Genomic DNA, 26661 nt, shown 5'->3' on the forward strand with positions numbered 1-26661 from the left:
AAATAAAATAAACCTGACTTTGAGATTTGAACAACTTGAAATATATAAACATATTTTATGTTATGATATGCTGATTACTTTTTTGAGGGAAAATATCAGTTATTTAACTTATTAACTAGTCTTATTGTATAAATGGTAATGTTACGGAAGATGCTGGAAATGTATACTTATTTGTTGTAATTGCACGCAATGGTTTGATTAAACTAATAAAAATGTGTGTCAAGTCAGACCTATAAAATAAAAACGCTTGCACATTAATCAGTCTAGCTTTACGGTCTCTCTCTCTCATTCGGATGCACGTCTTTCCACATTGTTTCTCTCTTATAACCTCATTATAATAACCTAACTGAAGCAGCACTTTTTTTTTTAAGATTTATTTATGGGCTTTTTATGCCTTTAATTGGACAGGACAGTGTAGAGTAGACAGGAAAGCTTTGGGTGAAGAGAGAGAGGGATCGGCAAAGGACCACGAGTCGGGTTCGAACTCGGGTCGCCGTGAACGCATGTTGCGCTGTATGTCGACGCACTAACCACAAGGCTATTGGTGCCGACAACTGAAGCAGCATATGCCCTTGATACAAATTCTAAGAGTGACATATGCGTGGCGGAAGGAAGTAGTTCCGCACAAAAGAGGGTTTTATAAGGCGCTCTGTTGTTTTTTGTTTAAACAAAGGCTTTGCAAATCTCATCATCTACAGGCAATAACATCATCAAAAGATTCAGAGAAACTGGAGAAATCTCTGTGCGTAAGGGACAAGGCTGAAGACCTTTGTTGGATGCCCGTGGTCTTTGGGCCCTCAGTTGACACTGCATCAATCATCGGCATGATTCTGTCATTGACATTACTAAATGGGCCCAGGAATACTTACAGAAACCACTATCGGTAAAACAAAAATCCACCGTGTCATCTGCAGATGCCAACTAAAGTTCTATCATGCAAAAACAAGCCATATGTGAACATGGTCCAGAAGCGTGTACTGTGGGCAAAGGCTCATTTAAAATGGACTGTTTTAAATTGGAAAAGTGTTCTATGGTCAGATGAGTCCAAATTTGACATGCTTGTGGTAAATCACAGACGCCGTGTCCTCCGGGCTAAAGAGAAGGGAGACCTTCCAGCGTGTCATCAGCGTTCAGTTCAAAAGCCAGCATCTCTGATGGTATGGGGGTGCCTAAGTGCATACGGTATGGACAGCTTGCCGGTTTTGGAAGGCACTATGAATGCTGAAAGTATATAAAGGTTTTAGAGCAACATATGCTCCCCTCCAGACGACATCTATTTCAGGAAAGGCCTTGTGTATTTCAGCAGGACAATGCAAAACCACATACTGCAGCATGGCTTTGTAGTAGAAGAGTTCGGGTGCTGAATTGGCCTGCCTCTAGTCCAGATCTTTCACCTATAGAGAACATTTGGTGCATCATTAAACAAAAAATGCGTCAAAGACGACCACGAACTCTTCAGCAGCTGGAAACCTATATCAGGCAAGAATGGGATCAAAGTCCAACACTAAAACTCCAGAAACTCATAACCTCGATGCCCAGACATCTTCAAACTGTTTTGAAAAGAAGAGGAGATGCTACACCATGGTAAACATGCCCCCATCCCAACTATTTTGAGACCTGTAGCAGGCATCAAATTTGAAATGAGCTCATTTTGTGCATAAAATTAAAAAAAAAAATCAGTTTAAACATTTATGTTTTATATGTTCTATTGTGAATAAAATATTGGCTCATGTGATTTGAAATTCTTTTAATTTGCATTTTATTCTAATTTAAAAACCTCCAAACATTTCCAGAATTATATAGAATTATATATTAATAAATATAATTATTTAAATACATAATTATATCATTATATATAATATGTACTGTATATATAAGCATTATCACACAAGTAGATGTGAGACATGGCTGTATATCGGCCCGGCTGTGATTTTCTAATAGACGTTGTCTTTATTAACAAACTACATATTTGAAATCTAAACAAGTATATTCTCGCCTAAAAACTCTTAAAACTACATTCTGTGACACAAAAGCAGTATTATTTTTAAAATTATGAAATGAAGTGAGCATATTTCTAAGATCATGCTGTGGCTCATTATACAAAACACATAACAGAACAAACATCCCCATCCAAACCGTTTCAAAATACTATTACTAGTGTAATAAAAACTACAAAGACTAATTACTAATAATTATCAGGAAACCTCACCTAAAACGTATTCCTGTAAATGCTGCCATACCTAATTGTTCGAATCTGAGCTTGCATAACCCCTTAAAAATTTTGTAATTTCTGAGACAGATCTGTACACGTAACTTCATTGTTCTGGTCTAACAAAACTAACAACCAGTTTTGGGTGTTGAACTGTTCCAAGCATTTTTCCACCAATGTCACTGATGTCTCTTGAGAAATCTCTGTGCGTCAGGGACAAGGCCGAAGACCTTTGTTGGATGCCCGTGGTCTTTGGGCCCTCAGACGACACTGCATCAATCATCGGCATGATTCTGTCATTGACATTACTAAATGGGCCCAGAAATACTTACAGAAACCACTATCAGTAAAAACAATCCACCATGCCATCTGCAGATGCCAACTAAAGTGCGCTGTCGTGTACTGTAGGCAAAGGCTCATTTAAAATGGACTGTTTTAAAGTGGAAAAGTGTTCTATGGTCAGACGAGTCCAAATTTGACATTCTTGTAGGAAATCACAGATGCCGTGTCCTCCGGGCTAAAGAGGAAGGAGAAGTTCCAGTGTGTTATCAGCGTTCAGTTCAAAAGCCAGCATCTCTGATGGTATGGGGGTGCATAAGTGCATACGGTATGGAAAGCTTGCCGGTTTTGCAAGGCACTATGAATGCTGAAAGTATATAAAGGTTTTAGAGCAACATATGCTCCCCTCCAGACGACGTCTATTTCAGGAAAGGCCTTCCGTATTTCAGCAGGACAATGCAAAACCACATACTGCAGCTATTACAACAGCATGGCTTCGCAGGAGAAGAGTCTGGGTGCTGAATTGGCCTGCCTGCAGTCCAGATCTTTCACCTATAGAGAACATTTGGCGCATCATTAAATGAAAGATATGTCAAAGACGACCACAAACTCTTCAGCAGCTGGAAACATATATCAGGCAAGAATGGGATCAAAGTGCAACACTAAAACTCCATAAACTCATAACCTCGATGCCTAGATGTCTTCAAACTGTTTTGAAAAGAAGAGGAGATGCTACACCATGGTAAACCTGCCCCCGTTCCAACTATTTTGAGACCTGTAGCAGGCATCAAATTTGAAATGAGCTCATTTTGTGCATATAATTTTAAAAAAATTCAGTTTAAACATTTATGTTTTATATGTTCTATTGTGAATAAAATATTGGCTCATGTGATTTTAAATTCTTTTAATTTGCATTTTATTCAAATTTAAAAACCTCCCAACATTTCCAGAATTATACATAATTATATATTAATATATATAATTATTTAAATAAATAATTATATATAATATGTACTGTATATATAAGCATTATCACACAAGTAGATGTGAGACATGGCTGTATATCGGCCCGGCTGTGATTTTCAAATAGACATTGTCTTTATTAACAAACTACATATTTGAAATCTAAACAAGTATATTCTCGCCTAAAAACTCTTAAAACTACATTCCGTGACACAAAAACAGTATTATTTTTAAAATTATGAAATGAAGTGAGCATATTTCTAAGATCATGCTGTGGCTCATTATACAAAACACATAACAGAACAAACATCCCCATCCAAACCGTTTCAAAATACTATTACTAGTGTAATAAAAACTATAAAGACTAATTACTAATAATTATCAGGAAACCTCACCTAAAACGTATTCCTGTAAATGTTGCCATACCTACTTGTTCGAATCTCAGCTTGCATAACCCCTTAAAAATTTTGGAATTTCTGAGACAGATCTGTACACGTAACTTCATTGTTCTGGTCTAACAAAACTAACAACCAGTTTTGGGTGTTGAACTGTTCCAAGCATTTTCCCACCAATGTCACTGATGTCTCTTGAGTGAGTGTGTGTGTGTGTGTGTGTGTGTGTGTGCGTGTCTCCATGTTTGTGTGTAAAGAGGGTGTACACAAAATGTGAGTAAGCATGCTTTTTTCGCAGATGGGTATGTACTGTTCTTGTTTCTGATCATGAAGACTGGGAAAGACAAAGGACAAAGTAAAAACGCAGTGACTCTTTCGGAACGCACTGTTACGGAGCAGCACACACACACACACACACACACACTCCGAAGTACCGCAGAGGTAAGCCTTCATTTTCCTTGAGATGAAATAATAATAACTTAATAATCAAAACTAAATGCTAATGTATCCTTTTATTTCCATATTAAAATTATAACATAGCAAGACAGTTTATTCAATTATGGACACTTGAGCAACTATTTCACACTCTTTTCTTCTTTTAAAAGCAGTGCATTATAAAATTGAAGATTGCTAGAGGCACAATGGTTTTTGAAGTGGGGTCTCTACATGTAATTACTGTGACCCTGTTTATTCGCTAGTTAACATTGACAATGGTAATAAGAGAGGGGCAGAAGTGAACTTGAGAAGAGCTATGTGAACTTTAATCTAATGCTTCTATGCTTTATATTTAAGTGCATGCACATACACAGACCAGACAGTATAGAATCTTTTTCAGTAATAAAACCTAAATTTAACATATTAATTCAGCACAGCAGTTTAAATAGAGGACAATTAACCTATGACAGCAAACTTTTATCACAGAAAACAACAGAAAAGTTATTGTATTTTTGCTGCTGCCCTGCAGTGTAAACAAAACTGCATTTCCACTGTTTTTACTGTGAGGTACAGACTTCTTTTCTCACACCATCCCTCTCCTCTCTTCTTCTCTCCGTTTCAGCCATCAACCAGATCTATCCTGCACAATCATGACTGAGTCTGCTGAGGCTGCCGCTGCCACCGTGAGCAGCAAGAGACACGCCACCATAGAGATCACCAACCTGACAAACAACTACTGCCTCCTTAACCCAAAGTGAGACTATAACAGAAGCAAAACTAATGTTAAACCAAGCATTCAAAACTAAAACTTTATAGTTAAACTTCTGTATGTGAAGCATGAAATGCATTAAGATGGAAATTCTGTTATCAATTACTCACCCTCATGTCGTTCCAAACCTGTATGACTTACCTTCTTCTGAGGAAATGTTTTAGTGTTTTTTTTGTTTGTTTTTTACATTAAATGTTATTTTGGAGCCCATTTACTGTACTTTCATATAATTTTATGGACAAAAATTTAAATTCTTTAAAATATCATTAGTGTTCCAATGAAGAAAGAAGGCATACATGTTTGTTACAACGTTATGGTGAAAAAACTGAATTTGAATTTGGGGTGGTGAACTATCCCTTTAAATGTACATTTTGTGTACCAATAAATGTGTGCATGTTTGTGTATGATTCATGCCAGTGTTCGAACTATAACGTGGACTTTGGGGAATTGCACATCAAAATAACACATTGTCAATATTTTTTGAGACCCCCCAAAATTTCACAAAATCACGTTTTTAGGGGAGCCCATGTCTTATTAAGGGGAGCCGAGCTCCCCCTTGCTCCCCCATAGTTCACACTCTGATTCATGCATATAAATCCCACAGGGTCTATCTTGAGAATGGTGAAACCTCCAATCCACCTCAGCCCACAGTGCGCCCCCTCAAGACCGAAGTATGCACCTTCAGCAAGACCAGCACTCATGCCACCGGCAGCGTTGGGGTTATGACCTACGACCTGTTCGAGCGAAGCAGAAATGACTACATTGAGACCATGGCCGTCATGTTTTCTGTCCCCTGGGACTACAATCTGTATAAGAATTGGTTTGCAGTAGGCATCTACCCGAAAGGAAAGGCGTGTGACCAGGCCCTTTATAAAGAAATGTACTATCAAAAGAACCCACAGGGCTTTGTGAGGGAGGAGGCCAATGGGTCAGGCATCAACTTTGAGGGAAAATCTCTGAACGTAAGGGCCACCATGTGCCCTTTAGGTAGGGCTATCATAAAACTGGAGGTGTGGGACAAGCTGCTGACTCCTTTGAGTCAGCAGGTTGGCTAAACATATAAAACCAGTCAGCCATTTTACCGAATCAAAATAATATAGTAACTATTTTTTTCATGCCCTTACATGTTATCACCTGTATCAAAGATGTTTGCTTATACATTTACCAGTGTAATGAATCTAGCACTATTTCTTTTTTAGCTTCCTAGCCAGCTCTATAGGGTAATTTGAACTCTGTAAAATTATCTGAGAGTGTTTAAACTGGATCTAATACCTCTGTAATATCCCACACTTTAAACTGTTTGCTTTTTCTGTCAGAAGAACGCCTCAGTTGTATGTTTATAGTCTGCTTATGCTTCCTGCAGGCTAAATCCGCTCTCATATCAGGGAGCCATTGTGTTGTTATTCAGTCGAACCATCTTTTTGGTGATTTTTTTTGCTCCCTCATCAGGGCAGAGATCCCTGCCAACAATATACACTGCTGTACTGACTGCCACTGCTGAGGTATTTTCAAATAAATATTTATCTGCAATTTCGTAGTAATTCCTTCGCCTTTTTTACTGAGCCTTGAACGCTTGGTGTTGTATGTATTGGTGTATTCAAAATCTCAAATGAGAGCCGAGGCTGTTCGCCGTAAGCTGGAAATGGTCCTGTGTAAATATTTTGCAATATGTATTTGGAAATTCCTAATGCCTGAAGAGGGCAGCTGAACCATGGGAACCGAAAGACAGAGATGAAGATATAAAGAATGAATCACTGCATCAAAGAACTGGCAGAGCACATTTTACATCCTTAAACTCCTGTTGTCCTGAATAACTCCTTCAGCAGGCACTGAATGATGTCTCTCCAGTTTACTCAATACTCACAATTCCCAATCAGAAACATCAATGTTAGTTTATCAGTAAGAAATGGAGCTGTAATTGGAAAACTAAAGGTTTTAAAAGCAATTACTACTTGCCCAAATCCGGAGGGAATCGATATCGATGTAACGCACTAACAAACCAGTCATCAAGGTCAAAGAGCAAAATTTGTAGCGAGCACACCTCAGAAGACTGCAGCACTGTTAACAACATCAAAAATAAAAACAAGTCTTCAATGGAGTAAATTGCTTCTCAATCCATTCTTAATACTACAGCCCCACTATCACCAAATAAGAGCAATGATCAAAGGTTTCTTTCTCTATGTGCTGTGACATTTGCATGGAAAGCCATACATAATACAGGCTAAACATCAGCTCTTTAACAGATATCCCTGGAGGATTATTGTGCAATGTAATAGGATGGTGGAGAACTGCTGTAAACAGATGGCAAGTGCTTTTCTGATGCTACAGTGGGTATCTTGAGTCAGGTGTGTGGATTTCCCTCCCACTTGAGCTTGAAGCAGTATTCATTTCTTTCCTTAGTGTATTTATTTTGCACTGCAAGGGCAATATTCCCAGTTTTGCTTACGTTGTTGTGTATTTGTGCATTTGAGCATGTGTATGCATATCCGTGCATGCCACTGGGAAATGGCAATTAATATTGACACACATGCCAAATAAATTTGCACCTGTACTTAAAGGTGTAAAATCCTCAAATACTTTTTAGCATATTAAAACTGAGCAAGAACAAAGTATGCTATTCACAGTGTTCACAAATTTTTTTCCAAAAAGTCTGAACGCTACTGTTCTGTTCAAACATTGCTATTTTTTGAGCCAAGGAGTCAAGTTTTGGCTGGTTATCTTCAAACGAGTCTCTGTTGGTAGATGTCATTACGCTAGTAAATAGATGCCAAAAAGCATCTTTCTTTTTTTTTTCCATTGACGGCCATTCAAAAAAAAAAATCTGAAAATACATACAAAAACAAGCAACACATGGATTGAAAATATTCCATTATATTACAGTATATATTTTTGGAGGGCTCTTAAAAGTGTTAAATTTTGTTTGTGACTATTTTTCTGTCTGCTCTATCTGTGAACCAAAATCCTGAAAAAGATTTTTTTTCCCATTTCTATTTTTGATTTCCATTTGGAGGACAAGCTGTTTAGTCACTAGAGCTCTCACAAGTTAGAAGTGGAAATTTGTGAAAGGACACACATATAGTAAACCTCAGAGACATCTGAAGAGGGAATTGGGCAAAGGTTGTCCTAAAATGTGGGATATGCAAGAGTTAGAGCTAATTTGAGGGTTTTCATTTTTCAGATCAGTGCACAAGATCAGTAATGAACTGATAGTGTTGAAAGTTCAACTGCAGAAGGTGCAGTGATGTGAATTCAAGATCATAGTAGAGTTGGGTCTTAGTCCACTTTGCTGTGTCAAAGTCGAGTCCAAGTCCTTAACCAATCAAGTTTGAGTGGGAGACGTTTACTAATGTCTTGTTATCTTAAATTTATGTCGTGACAGATCGCTGTAGCACCTCAGTTCAAGCAGCACTCGAACCCATCATGTCTTCCTCTTTACTAGTCATAGCACAAAATAAGTATGAACGAACATCAGAAGCTATCTTGTTTTTAACCGCGGAAAGACATCAATACACACTATTTTTCAAGCTCAAGTCCACCAAAGTTAATCTCCTCTCCTGTCTGGTTTGCTTGTCGGACAAAATGACAGATTTGGTGTTATGATTGGTCAGATCGCCTGTCAATCAAATGCCCAGCGAAGGGTTAATGGGACTCAAGTCCGGACTTGATTCAGAGTCCGACATTGAGTACCCCAACTCTGGATCACAATGAGAAGTCCAAGTCACCTCACTCAATACCAGCGATATGTTAATTGTTATGTAATCTGACACTTAAATGCTCAGGCTCTTCAAAGGCTGATAAATACAGATTGGCTGTCAATGTTTTTGTTGTTCATCCGTTGGAAGAATTTGTTCCGAAATGGATTCCATTGATATCATTCCTCTGTGCCATTCTCATTACAGCTGGTTTGGACTTCCCCATTCTCACATTATGAGAATGATTATTAAAACTTTATAGTCATAGCCATCGTCCTATGAACAGGCCTTTACACTGCATTCAAAATACACATTTGATCAATTATTACATTCCCTGGACATCTAAACTCAAAAATTATTAAACATATTCTTTCAAAAAAGAATACAGTCTTTGTCTTAAATAAAGTGGTAATGTCCATATATGTACATGACAGCTGTGATCAGAAATAATAATCTTTACATGCATTGTGAATACTTTTCTTCAACATTTTCTAACAGAAACATGCACAAGGCCAGCTGCATAAGAAAAATGCATTTCATTTTGAGTCTGAAAATAGATTCATTTTGGTAAATCTTAATTCAATGGGGTTTACTGCTGCTATTTGCTGTGTGAGAGTGCCACTGTGTGGAGGGATGAGGTAAAGTGACTCATGCAATAATACTGTATATATTAGGATGCTATGAGCTGTTAAGAGTCATGTATAAGATAAAACAGATGACATATGATAAATTTCATATAAATAAAATGGACAAGAAAGCTTTCAGTTTAACATTCAACTATCTATTGCTGACAAAATGGAAGAGTGAAAGAGAGAAAGACAGAAGCGAGTCAATGTGTGTGTGTGTGTGTGTGTGTGTGTGTGCGTACCTACTTAACCATATTTTGGGGACAAATTTGTACCCAAAAGTGAGGTAAACCTGACAAAATCTCCAAAAATGTGTGTGTGTGTGTGTGTGTGTGTACTTGTGTTTGCTTCTAAAATTATTTACCCCATATCTGAACTGTGCTTCAGTTTTTCAGTGGTTCTTGGGCAGCAGGCCTTCACACTGTTCTCTGATCTCAGCGATGGCAGCATTGAGATGCGCTGTAGGTGCTGTGTCAGCCCCCACCAGCAGACGCCCACTCGGTTGTGTCCAGAATGACAGCATCTCCTACACAAACAAGAATATCAAGAAATCCAGCAGAGTACCATCTACCATGTTCCAGATATACATGCACTGTACAATACAGCAAGGGAAATGATCTGTCCCATTGTTTTTTGTTTTTTTTATTTAGTTTGACAGGGACATTGTACATTAATAAAAACATTCTTGTAAATGTACCAGAATTAGCCAAAGGCTATTTTTCATCCGTAGTCCCTGGACAAGATGTTACAAGTCACCCTAAGGAAAATGTGATTAAAAATACATAATAGAAAATTTAATAAATACACAATACAATAAAAATCTGTTTAAACAATTTAGGATCAATTAACAACAATGCAACAAAATACAAACAATAATAGGATGGCTAGGAGATATAAGATTCCAGTGTTGACAAATCTGAGTACTGATTAACCAATTCTTCAATTGAACCCTAAATAAAGCATATGTGTCTAGATCTCTTATAGTTGTTGGAATATTATTCCATTCTTGTGCAGCTTTGACAGAAAAGCAGACTGACTAAATTTACTTTGTCTAAGCGGTATGATACAGTCTCCTCTTAATGCGCCTCTTGTAGAGCCTCTGATACGAATTAACTGACCAAGAGGGGGAGAAGATAAACCATAAATAATTTTATACATCAAGCATACATTTGCATACTTAATCATGTTTTCCCAACTTAACAAATTATATTTTTCCAGTATTGGACAATGGTGAGAATGTACCGATTTCTTATCGAAGACTTTAAGTGTACGTTTGTATAAGGACTCTAATGGTTTTAGAGTCACTGAACTCGCCTGAGACCAGGTGATTAAACAGTGAGTCATGTGAGAAATAACCATATAATACATATACATCTTAGCTGCTTCTAATGACATGTTATCTCTAATAAGTTTAGAAGTATAGAGATTAATCCTAACCTGCTTACAAACCTTTTTTGCGTGAGCTTTAAATGTAAGTTTAGAATCAATCAGTATTCCCAGATATTTATATTGAGGCACTACCTGTAGCCTCACCCCTGACACATAAACATCCGGCTCTTTAATACACATCTGTATCAGTATCTGTATCAGTATCATGTATCAGTATTTATCACAGCTTGAACCACACATGAACTTTCAACACAGTTTATACTTGCTGAATATGTAACCTTTAAAGCAATCCAGTATGGCTTTTAAGTGAGGGCAGAGATTAAAAAGACATGTTTTAAAACATTAAACTGTTGACATGTTATATGGTAAACATTATGGAAACACTGTCCAAAAAATGTTGAATGCAGATCGATAGGCCTACTCAATAATACTATTATTATTAAAAGATTAGTAGCTTTAACATACATACATACATACATACATAATCAGTTTTATTTTACATTTGGTGGGACATTTGCGAAATAAATGAAGTTTATTTGAAATTGCTCCTTCAGGTGGAGGCTCTATACATTGATTTTTAAAAATTCTTCTTCATTCCGTGAATAAAAATCACAGACAACTGGAAAAGTCATGGAAAATCATTGGTCAAAGGACGTGAAACTCTGTCTACTTGGGTTATTTGTAACTAAAAAGTGTCTTTATTGAATTTAGAATAAAATATAGCATATCTGAAATTTACACGTCTGGTGCGTGACACTCTGTTTTTTGGACAGCCGCTGGCTCTGCTCTCTTGGGAAAGGAAGGGGCGATGGCCTGTACTGTGGCTGTGGAGGAGAGAATCTCAGAGCACTACAACAGTCAGATCAGAAGTCTAATGGAGAAAGATCCTGAGAAGTACACCGAACTGCTGCAGGTGTGCACAAGCCTTAAATGGTGGACTTCAGACTTCACACACAAAGAAACTGTAGAATTATTATGAGACCTTAAAATATGTATTAGAGGATTTAAACTTGAATTGCTTCTTTAATATTACAAAAATATGGCAAGTTCTATTTTTCACTTATGCTGATTATGTAATTTGTAAAAAGTATGAAATAATATTAAATTAAAACTATTTTAAATAGAAGCATTTTTAGAAACATGAAAACCCACAGACTGAAAACCTCACTGAAAAATAAATGGATGAAGATGATAATGCAGATGAATAAAATGTTAGTCACTAAAGTGATGTGTTTTGTTTTGTTTTGTTTTTTGTCAGCTGATTAAAGAATTTCGGGATGATGAATTGGAGCAGCATGATACTGGCCTGGAGCATGATGCTGAATCAGTAATTCTGAATTATTGAACAGAACAGAATGTCTTTAATGAACTGGAATATTGAAATATAAATCCTCAATAACAGTAATCATTTAAATACTTGTTTTTTAAGAGCCACAGAAATGTTTTTGCTCTGCCATTTTATGTTTTACTGACACATGATGCATCTCTATTGCAGGTGCCTGGATATCAGCTGATGAAAGCAATCATACAGGCTGGCTGCAAAGCTGCAATCTTTGTCTCAGAACGTCTCGAAATATTTTCAAAAAAGTATTTCAAAGAGTTACCCTGATATCTTGTAAATATGGATGCTACTTTTTCTATCTTTTGAAGTGTTAAAAATATTTTCTACTGCACCAGCTTAATTTGCAGATACAACTATAAGCAAGCCATTTTGGGTTCATTTCTCTGAAATGTGTAAACACTATGGTTCTATCAAAACATTGTTCCGTTTGTTTGAGCATCCCATCCTGTCCAACAGTAATATAGACTCAGCCAATGTTTAGGCTGGGACTATTTCTTTGTGTGACCAGAAGGAGGAATATTTAGAAAGCCTGTTTTAAAAAATATACATTTTGCAGTTTCAATGTAGAGGCACTAGTGTTGTAGAAATCACATGCTTCATCTATAATGACATGTTCCTCACAGCATTATAAATATATTTAAAATATATTTATTGCAATTTTATACATGGCCAAATTTTTTGTCTCATTCTGTTGGGTATATTCAAGAATAATATTCTGTAACTTTCTATCAATCACTGTTGTGTTGCTATTAAAGTCATGTGTTTTTACAGGATGTGTGTCTGCTAAGACAACGTTGAACACAAGAGGGCAGTCTTTGCCTGTTAGTTAGGCAAAAGGTAATGTGCAGCCACCAACCCAACAGGGCGATCTGGACTCAACTGTTGAAATTATTTTTGACCACAAAGAAGAGACCACACACATATTATATAATATGCTATAAACATGCTCATTTGTTATCTTAGTATACGCATGTACTGTAAGTCATTATTGCATTGAGTATTAAGGGAAGTTATCACACGGGTGGCTATGAAAACATGTAACATAATTTGTGTAGCAGAGACGCGGGAAACAGCTGTCTCCATCTCCCTGTGCTTCCCATGACTTAATCTATGAGGGCATGAAGTCATCCTGGACAGTCCACAGAGAGTGTGAGACCCTGGCTTTCAGTTCTAGTATCTGAGGGTTTTTACAGTATGTTACCAATTGGTGGATTTGGTTTGATAAGAGAGCAGGCCATTAGAAATGCACAAATTATGCTCCAGGCCCCTTCCTTCACTTTGACTAGAGTCTTTTATGTTGACTGTACTGGATAAAAGTTCTTTAGAGGCCTGTTTAGTTTGGCAGGTTCAGTTAGGGGGCAGAGCTACTGTATGCTCGCATTCAGAGAGAAGGAGGCTGATGCAATCCCAGTGTAACTACAAGTATTCCTCAGCTTTCAGTGTACCATCAACTGTGACCACATGTAACCCTTAACAGACTTAAAGTTTGAGGTTTTCAACTGCCCACTAGCCACAGGCTGCCTCTTGCCCCTACTGCCTTTCTCTCTTACTTTTGAAGGTTTTTATTTTTAAGCATATCCCCTGTATATTTGCATTGCTTAATGTGGTGCAGAAGCTGCTACACAAACTTTTGTTCTCATGATGTGTCAGAGGAAGCTGACCCATCTGGAAACACATGAGTTGCCCATTGTGAACAAATCAGCTAAAGCTCTTTACATAGACTTAAATGAGTAAGGCACACACAAAATATTTCTGGATATTTCATTGTAAACTATTTGCCAGTATTTAAGAAATTAAGAGTTATACCGTCTTAAGAATTCAGCTGTTTCTCTCTTATTAGCACTTAGCATAGCTCGCTACAAACAAGTTTTGACAGTGTATGTCTTGTGCTCAAAAGCTTATGCGCAGACTTAGTGTTATGAATCATGTAATTGTGTAAATCTGTTTCCCAGAGCTTGTTAACCCTCAGGACACAGATGCTAACCACAAGGCATTTTTTAAAAGGCAGAGAGCTGCATTCAACTCAATGGTGAATGCAAATCAGTGAAGTTATCTGTTTTTTTCTAATTGCTGATACCCTTCAGACTGCTTGATATTTTTAGAGGGGGCCACACCGATCAAAATAGCACAAGGAGTTTGATAAGAAGGTACATGGCAGAAAAGCAGCAGTAATTGCCTCCTGTCTGTTGCCATTTTAAGTTCCCTATCATCAACATCACTTCCTTCCTCAGTCATCTGCTTAGTCCCAACAGACCAGTTATATTGTTATCAAAACTGTTTCGTCAGCCATGTTTAGTGAGCTGTCTCTGTGTTTATCTTCTGACGGGTCATACAGGTTTGTGTGCCTTAGCCAGTTACTGCTATGTTCTGCGTCTGTGAGTGTCCTTACTTGATGCATTACTTCCATGGCCATGGGCAGTGTTTGTTTTAAAAAATCAGAAACTTTTGGTAGGAACATGCGCATGGCAGAAAATGTGTGGTTTTCTGTTTGTGGCCATCTCAGTGTGTCTGATATGAAGTACGTACTGACTGTCTATTTGCTTAAATATTGACTTTATGCATTTTGGATAGTGTGATTAGGACAGTGAATTGTATTTGACTAAGCTTTGAATAAGCCATTCTAAAACCTTATGTCCATAAAGCAAGATAATATTAAAAGGCTTATGTCCTACAGCAGTATAAAAGCACTTTGTGGACTGAAACAGGGAGATGACGGTGCTTACTTGTTCAGCATCACAGGGCCGGGGGAGGGCTCACGATGAGGTTAGGAGTCATTAACGGATCAACAAAGATACAAATTTTTTACCGTGACACTCACAGAGAGCTGTGTGAAATACGTTGTGTGTGTGTGTACAGTGTTTCTGTAAACTTTCTCAGTGATATTCTGTGTTTATAAGGGGCCACACCCCTGCTGAAATCATTTTCTATAATTTATTCCTAGCATTTTACTAAAGGAGTTGTGTGATGGTATTATTGAAATACAATTTAATTTTGTGTTCCACAGAAAAAAGGAACTCATTCAGATTTGGAACCACATGAAGGTGAGTTTTTGGATGAACTGTCCTTTAAGTATTGCACTGTTTACTATTAACATTTGAAATGTTTATCATGTGGGTGGTTTTTCAATCCATGCATGTATTTAGAAGTAATCATGATGTCTAAATCTCTAAGTTAAGGGCCCATTCTGTCCGTAAGCGCTTCCCAATTTGATGTCTGTTTCTTTAAGAGAAGAGGGAGGAGGAGTGTGGATAGGCTCTGAGTTTTGAACGCCTCTTTTTTTCAAACAGAAATTCCTCTCTCAAGAGTTTGGCATTTCCTCTGAGCTCACACACTGAGAGCCCGCTCTCCTGTTTCACACAGTGCTCACTTGCGACAAAAGGGGGGATTTTCAAACATCCTGAATGAGAGGACTCCTCTTGCCCTCGGCACACGCTGCATCAGCAAAGAAACGTCACAGGGTGAACTTCCCCTTACACAACAGTTTTTGCTCAAGAGGACGGAAAGAACATCAGCTTGGTCTTGTTTTCAGCATCTGGGCGAGTGGTTCATCATGGGCTAGCCCCACCTTTTCCCATAGAGCTGGAGTGGACTGGAAGAGAGCAAGGAGGAGGAGGATGAGCGTTTATACTCTCAACCTCAGGTTGTTCTGGCCGTTGGTCACTTGCATCCTCACTGCTCTTCTGCTATTGCACCAGTACATCTTCAGAGGAGCCGAGGACCAAGCAAATGACTGCGCTGACCAGGGACCCGGAGCTGTCACGCTCTTCAAGTACATCCTAGCTTTTATCTTATGTTACTTCTTCATAAAGTATTGCTCAACTCAACCTGGCACTGCTAGGAGGGGTTTCCACAAAGTCCCAGAGCTCCACGGAAAATCAGGAGTCTCCAAGAGAGAGCTACTGGACGATCACTATGACAAGCATGTGCGTCTTTCTCCACATGTGCTGGGCCACAGCAAAGCCCATGTTGCTAAGCTGGTGAGTGAACTTGTCAGAGTAGGTCGCACTGATGTCCCGCCGGAGTCTTCTCTGGCCTTCCGCGGTGACTCCATCCAGATCGGCAGCTCCTATGAGGAGCACAAGGTGGGGTCACCTGACTGCTTTGACATCCTCGTGCCTCTGAGGGCACCTCGTGGGCTAAAACTGGATGCTGGTGTTTGTACTGACAAACCTGGGGGGCCACCGTTTTGCACGCTAAACACGCCTCGTAAGGCAGAGTGGACACGCCGTCACAAGGCCTTCGTGGACACGTTCATGCACATGCACAATGCTCAAAGTGTCTATAGGATGAGCCCAGATTCCGTCCAGCGCTGGTTTTACACAGCCACCCAGCGCTGCCTCACCGCCGTCCGTTACCCATTTGAGCAGCGCTGCTCCCTCAGCCTGTCTCTCAGTGAGGAGCAGGAGGTGCTCCTCCGCCTGACCCCTCGCTCCGATTACGTCTGCTGCCACATCTCCATGGGCATTCGCCTGATCCCAGCCTTTCCTCTCGGCGATGGCGCCTTCTTGGTAGCATCCCGGCAGGGTCAGCGAGGAGAAGACCTTTGGACAGTGTACTTTCCCAGACAGGAGCAGAGACTGCTGACTTGGCTAAAAGGTAGACTGCCCCCCAACTCTTGTCACCTGAAGTGCCTTCAGCTCCTTAAAGAGGTTCGTAACCTCAGTGGGGAGACTCTGGACCAGCAGTCTGGAGCTGAGTGGGGAGGGGTGCTCTCGTCCTATTCTTTGAAGACCGCTTGGCTTCGTCTGCTGCTCAGTACACCCTCTGAATCCTGGGACGAGTGCAACATTGTGGACCGGCTGGATGATCTTTTTCGCAGTCTGAGGGAGAGCCTACAGTCTCGGGCCCTCTGCCATTTACTCCTTGGAGGAGTTAATGGGTTTCTGCCAGACTCTGTCGTTCTGCCCAAACTCGTAAAGGAGACGGTACCCGCCAACCTGTGGGCAGAATTCAGTGACGTCACCCTCGATATGGTCTCCGCCCGACTGGCCTACTCCTGGAACCATCTCCCTCGTCTAATTCGCCTCGGGCGACCACAGAGGACCAGCCTTGGCAGAGGTGTCCGCTGCAAATATATTGATGCAGAGTAAAGGTCAACTATAAACACAACCAGAGGTCGTTCGCTACATCTTAGTAGTTTAAGTTTTTGGTAACTGAAATCTTTTTATGCATCTGACTTTTCAAAATTAAATTAACTTAAGTTTGGGATTTTTTCCCCCAAGCAGTCAAAGACAAGATTGCAAATAGTACTCGGTAGGTACAGCAATACTTTTATCAAATCAATCTTTGTACTGTATGAATCCGTATTATAACTGTAGGACGTATTGTAAAAAAGCCAGGTCATTCCAATTTCAGTTCATGTTGATTTTCTGCTCATGCAAATGTATTTCTAGAGAATCTGATATGTTAAAACTTGCTGTTTAAAAGAACAGTAACTCTTTCATACATTTAGTTCACTCCAGGCGCAAGTTTGGAGATAAAACTCTAGACTTGTGTTGATTCAGGGTAACCATGATGTCACGGTTCTAGGGTAGTGAAGAGTCAAGTTTTTCCACACCCACACAGTATTAGTAATGCCAGCCTAAACAGATGAACATCCTGTTTTGCAGGGAAGAACTGCAGTGTGACCACTGTAAAATATCTTCTGCAGTGACATTTTGATCGAGCAATGTAAAATTGTTAGCCTGTATATTGCAAAATGCATTACAGACCCAAATTATGGTGAACAAAAAAATTAGTAATATTGCTTCATAACTGTAGCAATTTCAGTATTGCTTAAGCATTCCATTGATGAGTTAAATCATACTTGGTGCTTTAGTTCACCTCAGTTCATTACCTTAATTTGCCCTCTTACTTCATCTGACTTGTCTACAGGGACCCCAACATGCGTGCACATGATCTTCTCCCTCAGAGACATGCCTCTACCAGCTGTCACCATGGAGACATGCTACCTCAGCCCAGGGTCATTTATTCATGCTGTAGCTTTAGTTTTAATGGCTGACTGCATTGCATTTACTTTCACAAAGGAAGCAGAGATCTATATTGAGCTCTTGCAGGTACTGAGTGCCACAGGGTTAGTTTGTTAGTCTCTTTCCTGTTCATACCTCATCCATCAACCTGTTCTTGTTCATGGTCCTGTATGTCAGACATATCTTAGTTTCATCAGCTTCACATATAAATGATTGTCGTACCAAAGCAAAAGTCTTTGAGGCTTATTTTTGTCTGTTGCCTGAAAGCAGAACAGAAAATGAAATAAGGAAATGAAACAGGGCACGATCTGAAAACAATGCTTAAATGTAGTCCAAAACAAGCGATATAAAATACAAGGTAACTAATGTTGAATTTATATGTATATTAATGTATATGTCATTTAATGTATATTTGGTACTTTATGTGAATGTAAGTAATTGTAAAGCACATTGTACTTGATGTACATAATAGAGAAAAACAATCTATATATATATATATATATATATATAGTAGATATAATTTATACATGTACTTTAATACATTGAATTGAAATAAATATCTATATTTTGGACTGCACAGTTTTGTTGAATATTGGCTTATTGTAACACCTGAAATTATTTTTGACAGAGAAAATAGAATATGGAAACTTAATCAAAAGCCTGCACGTCATGTCAGCAATTTATAATTTTATTTGCCATATATTTTTCTAGAAACGTGGTGTGTTTGTCTTCATTTAAAAGAAATATACATGCTTCAGGTACACAATATCTCTTCTAAAAAAAATAAAATAAAATCATCCATGTTTAGATGACCTAATGTTTCTCAGTGCAGTCTATACATTTGTCACATGACACAGTTCAACTTGCTCTAATTTAATGTTTTATTTTTCATAATACTAAACTCCAAACATTTTTTGTCCGCTCAGACAGTCACAGTAATTATCTTCTGTATAGTCTTGTTTGTCAGTGTTTATTCTCAGTTGAGTGCTATGTTTAGAGCAATGTGGCTCATTGTAAATCATAGTGTGGCATAAAGATGGTTCTCTCTAACAAGGATATCGTCTCATCCTTTCTAATTATCATTTAATTTATGTACTTACTTGCAGGATTTGATTTGTTGGCAAAGTCACATCTGTATTCGTGGACGCATGATTGGATGCAATGAGAGTGCCACAAGAGGTCAGTATGTGTTTGGGGGACAAGTAATATGATATGAAAAGATTTTAATTCTGCTTTTTAAGCAAGCTCACAGTATGCTCTGTATCTTTATCGTGTCTGGCTCCCTCTAATAATGATTTCAAATGTGACAGATGTCTTGACTGTGGGTTGGCCATATAGCCCTACATTCTCCATGAACCCAGTCATTTGGAACTTAGGTGGATATATTGCACCTATTTTCACCCAACATTTAATAATTTACCTTGTACGCTTCATGTTCAACCTGAACTCTCAAATGACTTACAATAGAGAAACATTAGCAATTCATCACAGAGCCAACAATATACCTGTAAGTCTGTAGAGTCTGTAAAGCTCCAAAATAGACACACACAAAAAAAAGCATCATAAAAGTTCATGTTTCTATCTTCCAAGCTTTCTGAAATCAAATGATAGTTGTGAAAATTACGTCATGAATAAGTTATTTACTTGAAATCTTGCTTGCCGGCTGTGGTCACCATCCATTTTAATTGTACAGAAAAGAGCAGCTTGGCCATTCTACTATACATAAAGTACTGTAACTATTTTGTGGAAGTCATATGGGTAAAAAGACAAGACAGTCAGGAAAATGACCGAATTATCTTATTTGGGTGAACCATGTCTTTAAAACCTAGCAAAAAGATGTCTGATATGACAGCAGAGGTCACTGTAAGTCTATGTTTGATTTTTATCAAACGTGCCTTTCAACAGGTTCTCAAGAACAGAAACAAATAAAACGCCTGAATTCACACAATCTCTAAGTATAGTTCAAATCTATTAACATATTTACTGACATATTGCTCGAGACTTACTGATATAAAAATTTAAATATTATAGATCAATATTATAATTCAACTTTATTTGGAGTATAGGCCCACTACTTATATACATATATATATAATCTTAATATTAAGCCTAAAATATGTTTTAATGTAACTTTAGATGAGGAATGTTTGATCTTTGAATTATATCGGTCTTTAAATGCAAGATATTTAAAGTGTACCTGATGTATACTTGCAATAGTTCCTATGTTTTTCAGCCACTGTAGTTCAATCCAACACTCTCTGTGAAATTTTAGACCCCATAGCCTGACGTGCTCCATACATGCCTGGTGAGCGAGGCCTTTCAGCAACAGGTCGTGTGCCCCTGCCGTTTCCAAGGAAACTTAAAGTTCCTTGTGATCTACCCACTGAATGCTCCACTACTAATGACCATCCTGTCATCTACTGATAATACAACTTACAGGCTCTCCAAACACAACCACGTTTCAAAGACGGCAGCACGTCGGCGTACCTCAGTCACAGAGCAACAGCAGGTGGCCACACAGACCCCGGCTCTCGTAAACTCCCTGTGTAACGTGTTGCTGTAGCAGCAATTATCTCTTTCGCCTGCCCCGTCTCTCCTCAGCCTCTCCACTCAGTCTGCGATGAAGGGAACAACAAGTGGTTGCAGCCAATGAGGTGCTGTAAAAACAGGCTGGAGGAGGCGGGGAGGGATGCACATAACATATTTGATATCCATCAGTGCTTCTGCAAACCTGGATGAGTCACTGGTCTCTGAAAGAAACACAGGGCAGGAGGGGGAAGGAGGGGAGGAGGGCTCTGCTCTCTCCAGGGAGCTGGCTGTCTTGCGTGTCATTCGTGAGGACTAGGCAGGAAAGAGAGGGAGATTAGGAGTGTCTGGGTGGGTGGGATTGAAGATGATAGGGAGGAAGAGAAGATAGAGAGAGAGATAGACTGATAGAGAGGGAGAGGGGGTTTGTTTGTTTTTTTGTATTTGGCTCATCATCACTCTTGAAGTAAGGATGGATGGAGGAACCAATTCCACAGAGACCTGAATTCATTACTCAATTCACATCTACAGATTTTCTCTCTCTCTTTCACTCTTTCTCTCTCTTTTGTTGAATAAATCTGGATCCAGAGAGTGGCATGTTGCTCTGGATGGGAAGTGAGACAGTGGGGCGAGAGTAAGAGGAGGATGGCGTACACACAGGTGAGTCCCATCACACACTTTTTCCCATCCGGATCTTTCTGGATTACACTTTTCATCGTCGTACTTGTCTTTTTTCTGACATTTGTTCATATTCTGATTCTGAATCTCATGATTGTTTCTAGTCAAGGCCTTAAACCATTTCAGTTGTATATGTATTATTTATTCACTTTAATATCTTATTATTTATGAAATATAAGGAATTGATGATTTCGTATACATCTACATCTGCGGAAATGTTTTTATGTATGTTAAAAGCTAAATGGCCATTGATTTCTGTGTTGTTCAGGATATTGTATAGATTTACAGAGTCTTTTTAGCAGAATCAATGAATCTCTTCAAGTAACAAATCTCATTTAAGGCTAATGAGTAAATCCATTACTAATATTTTCGATCACAACAAAGTGAATGCAGTTTGTTTTTGATGTTTAAGCTCTGTGGTCTGTATGCTGTGTTGTGATTCATGGTATGGGAATGAATAGAAGTTGCTGGAACTGGCTGTGTGGACCAGTGGGACCTAGGGACAGTCGCCCCCCTTCATCTTAGTGACCCTAATGCGTCATCTGTGCCTGAGCTAGCGGCAGCAAGGTGCGGGCTGGGAGCGCCAGGAGCTCGTATCTCTGTTGCCATGGTTACAGCCACAGCTAATTGCTTAGACAACATTGGGCCGCTGATGAGGAGCAAGAGAGCTGGACTGAGGTTGAGATCAGGAACAGGGGGAGGGGAACTGGAGAGAAATCAACCTTAGATATTCACAAGTGTTGAGAGGAAGGGGTAAATAACTGGACGGGGGTGGGGGGGATGCATGAGTGGATAAGCAATCAGATGTTTTGATTTTATAAAATTGTATGTGTTTTGGACCCTGTCCCTTATAGTCTGACCAATACTTAGTAGTGGTGGCATTAACATTACAACTATTTTTTTTATTTACAGATGAGTTCGCATGTGATTTAGCAACATATTACTGTTCAAAGGATAGGGTTCGATAAAATGTTTAATGTTTTTGAAAGAAGTCTCTTATGCTCACCAAGGCTGCATTTATTTCAGAAAAATAATACAGTAAAATTACAATTTCAAATAACTTTTATAATGTAATATATTTTAAAATGTAATTTATTCCTGTGATGACAAAGCAATTGTACTGATTAATATTATTGTTTAAACTGTTATACTTTTTTCAGGATTCTTTGATGAATTGAAAGTTAAATATATCAGCACTGATTTAAAATATGAATCTTTTATAACTATATAAAAAATTTTTTTTAAATAATATACCCCCGGTTTCACAGACAAGGCTTAAGCCTAGTCCTAGACTAAAATGTAAATCTTAGCTGTTTCAAATGAAATAAACTTGCACTGACTGATCTTAAAATATATCAGTGACTTTCTTTTGTCTCAAGATGCGCCCCAGTAATGTTTTTTTCTAAGCATGTTTATAAAAATTACTTAAATGTCCTAATTGAACTATGGCCTAATCCTGGCTTAGTCTAAGCCCTGTCTGTGAAACCGGGCCATAAAGTTTTAAAATAGTCTTTACTGTCACTTTTGATCAATTTAATGCATCCTTGCTGAAAAAAAAAAATTAATTTCTTTCAAAAAGAAAACATTTGAACTATATTGTATGTCTTTGAAAACATGAGCGTGAGAAAAAAAACGTTTAATATGATTATTTTTAAAATAAAATTAGGCAAACGATTTCTAACAGGTTTCATTGATGTTAATTATGAAAATGTTGTATTTTTATTTGAATACAAAAAAAGTGAAAGTTCAGTAAAGACGCCTGTTCACTCACTAAACATTTTTTTCTCTCTCTCTTTTCGGTACATCAACCCTCTACTGCACTCCACCTTTGAAAAAGGGCAGTTGGAACCCATCAATGAGGTATGTACAGAAAATGTATTAATTCAATCTCCAATTTCATCATATCTTTTCATTAATGATGATTTAGGGGGAAAAGATTGTATCTCTTTGGAGTCAGTCGGTCTAAATCAAAGAGAAGCAAGTTGTGTTGTAAAAAGACTAATATGTCTTTCATGAAGGACCTCTATTCAAACATCTGGTGTCAGTTCTGGTCTAATAACGGTCACACTGAGTGACGACTGTGAAGGATCTTTGTCCCGCCCAACTTCCTGTTTTAATTGAAAACACATTACCATGGGGAAGAAAATTGTGTTTACATTACCGTTCTTTTTTTTTTTTTTCATATGTTTTTGAAAGAAGTTACTCGTGCTCACAAAGGCTGCATTGATTTGATCAAAAATACATTAAAACATTAATATTGTAAAATATTAGTACTATTTTAATATATTCTGTGATGGTAAAGCTGAATTTTCAGAATCATTACTCCAGTCTTCAGTGTCACATTATCCTTCAGAAATCATTCTAATATACTTATTTGCTACTCAACATTTCTCATAATTATCAATGCTGAAAACACTGCTTCATATTTTTGTTAAAACTGTGATGCATTTTTTCAGGTCTCTTTGCTGAATAGCAAGTTCAAAAGAACAGCATTTATTTTTGAAATAGGAATCTTTTCTGACAGTAGATGTACTTATTGTTGTGTACAACGTTTGATCAGTTTAATGCATCCATATGCTGAATAAAAGTATTATTTTCCTTAAAAAATGAATTTGGTGGTGTATATATCTAATTAGATCACTCGATTTTTGGTGGATTAGCACTGATTTGTTCAGTTTGCTAGTCTCACTAAAGATGTATGAATCTCTCTGGGGCTCGTGCTACATTTAGACTTTCTGGCTTCAAGCTGCAGTTGACTAGAGAATTACAAAAAAATTCCCTTAAGAACAGATCATTCATTACCATTTTTATCATCATAATATGTATGGTCGGCAGGTCAGGTCGTGCAGGTCAGTCAGTCACTGTTTACTGGAGAGTCTCTTTGGGTCCCTTTGTGATCTTGTTCTCAGGGTCTTCTGTCCAGACTGTCTGACTTCCTGTTGTGTCGCTGGTCGTGCCGCTCCTGTTGGCAGTGGTGCTGGGAGTGCAGCTGCTGTCAGACGACTGATGAGGAGGTGGAGATTCTGGGACCTTTTCCAGCTCAGACTCCATCATGGCTGTGAGTATACACACCCGTACAACCCTCATACAACCCACAAACAATGCTCACACTTCACAAATAACCCAGAACAATTAATCATTCATCTCATCTGTCTAATCTCTCACCATAACAGTCAGGCTCAAATTGAGACAGATTGAGATTGAATACACAGTGTTACTGAACAAATCTCAAGACAATCCCAAAGGTATCGATTGTCAACGGCTCGTTGTTGATGATGGATGGTGTGTTCTGGTTATGTTTGGAATGGAATACTAGCCTCCTGCTTATTGAATAATTCACAGTATATGAATTTTATTGCTAGACTATACACTACTATACACAGGTTTAGGGTTGGTAATATTTTAAACTTCTTGTGCTCACTGTATTTAATTGATTGAAAATACAGTATAGTGTAAAATATTACAATTTAACATTGTAATGTTTTTTTTTTTTATGTAACCTATTCCTTTGATGGTAAATCATCAGTGTCACATGATCCATCACAAATCATTCTAATATGCTGATAGGTGCTGATATCTTATTATTATCAGTGTTATGCTGCTAATTATTTTTGTAGAAACCATGATAAATTATTTTCAGGAGTCTTTGATAAAAAGTTCAAAAGAAGCATAATTCGAAATATAAATATTTTGTAACACTATAAATATCTTTGCTATCCCTTTTGATAAATTTAATGCAAGTTAATAAGTGCATTTATTTTTGCATTTTTGTTCACTTTTGTGTAAAAAATAGTTGACATTCCAATTAAATAATAAATTAAGAATGTGAATATTCAGTATCATTATGCATGTAGTAGTATTCTAGAATGGAATACCATAGTATGCTAATCGTGGAATATTACACTATGGTCACATTCAAAATTTCATGTTTAATTTAGCATGTATTTGAACCCTTTCCAACAATGACTGTATGGTTTTGAGATTCATCTTTTCACACTGAGGACAACTGAGGGACTCATATGTGAAAATGAAAATGTGACAAGTGAAAATGTCCAAATTGGGCCCAATTAGCCATTTTCTAGATGTCATGTGACTCGTTAGTGTTACAAGGTCTCAGGTGTGAATGGGGAGCAGGTGTGTTAAATTTTATTTTAAATTTGTTATCGCTCTCACTCTCTCATACTGGTCACTGGAAGTTCAACATGGCACCTCATGGCAAAGAACTCTCTGAGGATCTGAAAAAAAGAATTGTTGCTATACATAAAGATGGCGTAGACTATAAGAAGATTGCCAAGACCCTGAAACTGAGCTGCAGCGCGGTGGCCAAGACCATACAGCGGTTTAGGACAGGTTCCACTCAGAACAGGCCTCGCCATGGTCGACCAAAGAAGTTGAGTGCACATGCTCAGCGTCATATCCAGAGGTTGTGTTTGGGAAATAGACATATGAGTGCTGCCAGCATTGCTGCAGAGGTTGAAGGGGTGGGGGATCAGCCTGTCAATGCTCAGACCATACGCCCACACACTGTATCAAATTGGTCTGCATGGCTATCGTCCCAGAAGGAAGCCTCTTCTAAAGATGATGCACAAGAAAGCCCGCAAACAGTTTTCTGAAGACAAGCAGACTAAGGACATGGATTCCTGGAACCATGTCCTGTGGTCTGGTGAGACCAAGATAAACTTATTTGGTTCAGATGGTGTCAAGCGTGTGTGGCGGCAACCAGGTGAGGAGTATAAAGACAAGTGTGTCTTGCCTACAGTCAAGCATGGTGGTGGGAGTGCCATGGTCTGGGGCTGCATGAGTGCTGCAGGTACTGGGGAGCTACAGTTCATTGAGGGAACCATGAATGCCAACATGTACTGTGACATACCGAAGCAGAGACTGGGCCGCAGGGCAGTATTCCAACATGATAACGACCCCAAACACACCTCCAAGACGACCACTGCCTTGCTAAAGAAGCTGAGGGTAAAGGTGATGGACTGGCCAAGCATGTCTCCAGACCTAAACCCTATTGAGCATCTGTGGGGCATCCTCAAATGGAAGGTGAAGGAGCGCAAGGCCTCTAACATCCACCAGCTCTGTGATGTTGTCATAGAGGAGTGGAAGAGGACTCCAGTGGCAACCTGTGAAGCTCTGGTGAACTCCATGCCCAAGAGGGTGAAGGCAGTGCAGGAAAAGAATGGTGGCCACACAAAATATTGATGTTGACGTTTTCACTTAGGGGTGTACTCACTTTTGTGGCCAGCGGTTTAGACATTAATGGCTGTGTGTTATTTTGAGGGGAAATTTACACTGTTATACAAGCTGTACACTCACTACTTTACATTGTAGCAAAGTGTCATTTCTTCAGTGTTGTCACATGAAAAGATATGATAAAATATTTACAAAAATG

General features: G+C 38.5%; 4 protein-coding genes across 4 annotated transcripts in view; all 4 read left to right on the top strand.

Moving 5' to 3' along the window:
- The first annotated feature begins 4021 nt into the window (after positions 1–4021).
- On the top strand, positions 4022–6586 carry LOC306862779 (DELTA-actitoxin-Afr1a-like). Its single transcript, XM_079405765.1, has 3 exons — positions 4022–4284; positions 4901–5032; positions 5652–6586. The coding sequence occupies exons 2-3, from the start codon at positions 4929–4931 to the stop codon at positions 6100–6102; spliced, it is 555 nt and encodes a 184-aa protein (XP_079261891.1). The 5' UTR covers positions 4022–4284; positions 4901–4928; the 3' UTR covers positions 6103–6586.
- Positions 6587–11109: 4523 nt separating this feature from the next.
- LOC306868415 (5-demethoxyubiquinone hydroxylase, mitochondrial-like) lies at positions 11110–12363 on the top strand (the record flags this gene model as incomplete). Its single annotated transcript, XM_079414557.1, has 4 exons — positions 11110–11119; positions 11528–11667; positions 12013–12081; positions 12250–12363. 4 exons carry the CDS (start codon positions 11110–11112, stop codon positions 12361–12363), a joined length of 333 nt encoding a protein of 110 aa, XP_079270683.1.
- A 3069-nt stretch (positions 12364–15432) lies between these two features.
- On the top strand, positions 15433–17307 carry LOC306868680 (inositol 1,4,5-trisphosphate receptor-interacting protein-like 2). The gene has a single exon (XM_079414968.1). The coding sequence runs from the start codon at positions 15498–15500 to the stop codon at positions 17184–17186; it is 1689 nt and encodes a 562-aa protein (XP_079271094.1). The 5' UTR covers positions 15433–15497; the 3' UTR covers positions 17187–17307.
- A 1031-nt stretch (positions 17308–18338) lies between these two features.
- Positions 18339–26661, top strand: part of LOC306868681 (synaptotagmin-17-like) — a gene marked incomplete at its 3' end in the record, with an annotated part of 29591 nt that continues 21268 nt past the window's right edge. Inside the window, exons 1-5 of the mRNA XM_079414969.1 lie at positions 18339–18423; positions 19172–19244; positions 21180–21251; positions 23112–23129; positions 24179–24327. Of these exons, the coding sequence (XP_079271095.1) occupies positions 19227–19244; positions 21180–21251; positions 23112–23129; positions 24179–24327 (257 nt within the window). The 5' untranslated portion in view covers positions 18339–18423; positions 19172–19226. The remainder of the gene's footprint in view (positions 18424–19171; positions 19245–21179; positions 21252–23111; positions 23130–24178; positions 24328–26661) is intronic.

This window comes from Barbus barbus (genome assembly GCF_936440315.1).
Source record: "Barbus barbus genome assembly, chromosome: 4".
Taxonomy (NCBI): Eukaryota; Metazoa; Chordata; class Actinopteri; order Cypriniformes; family Cyprinidae; genus Barbus; species Barbus barbus.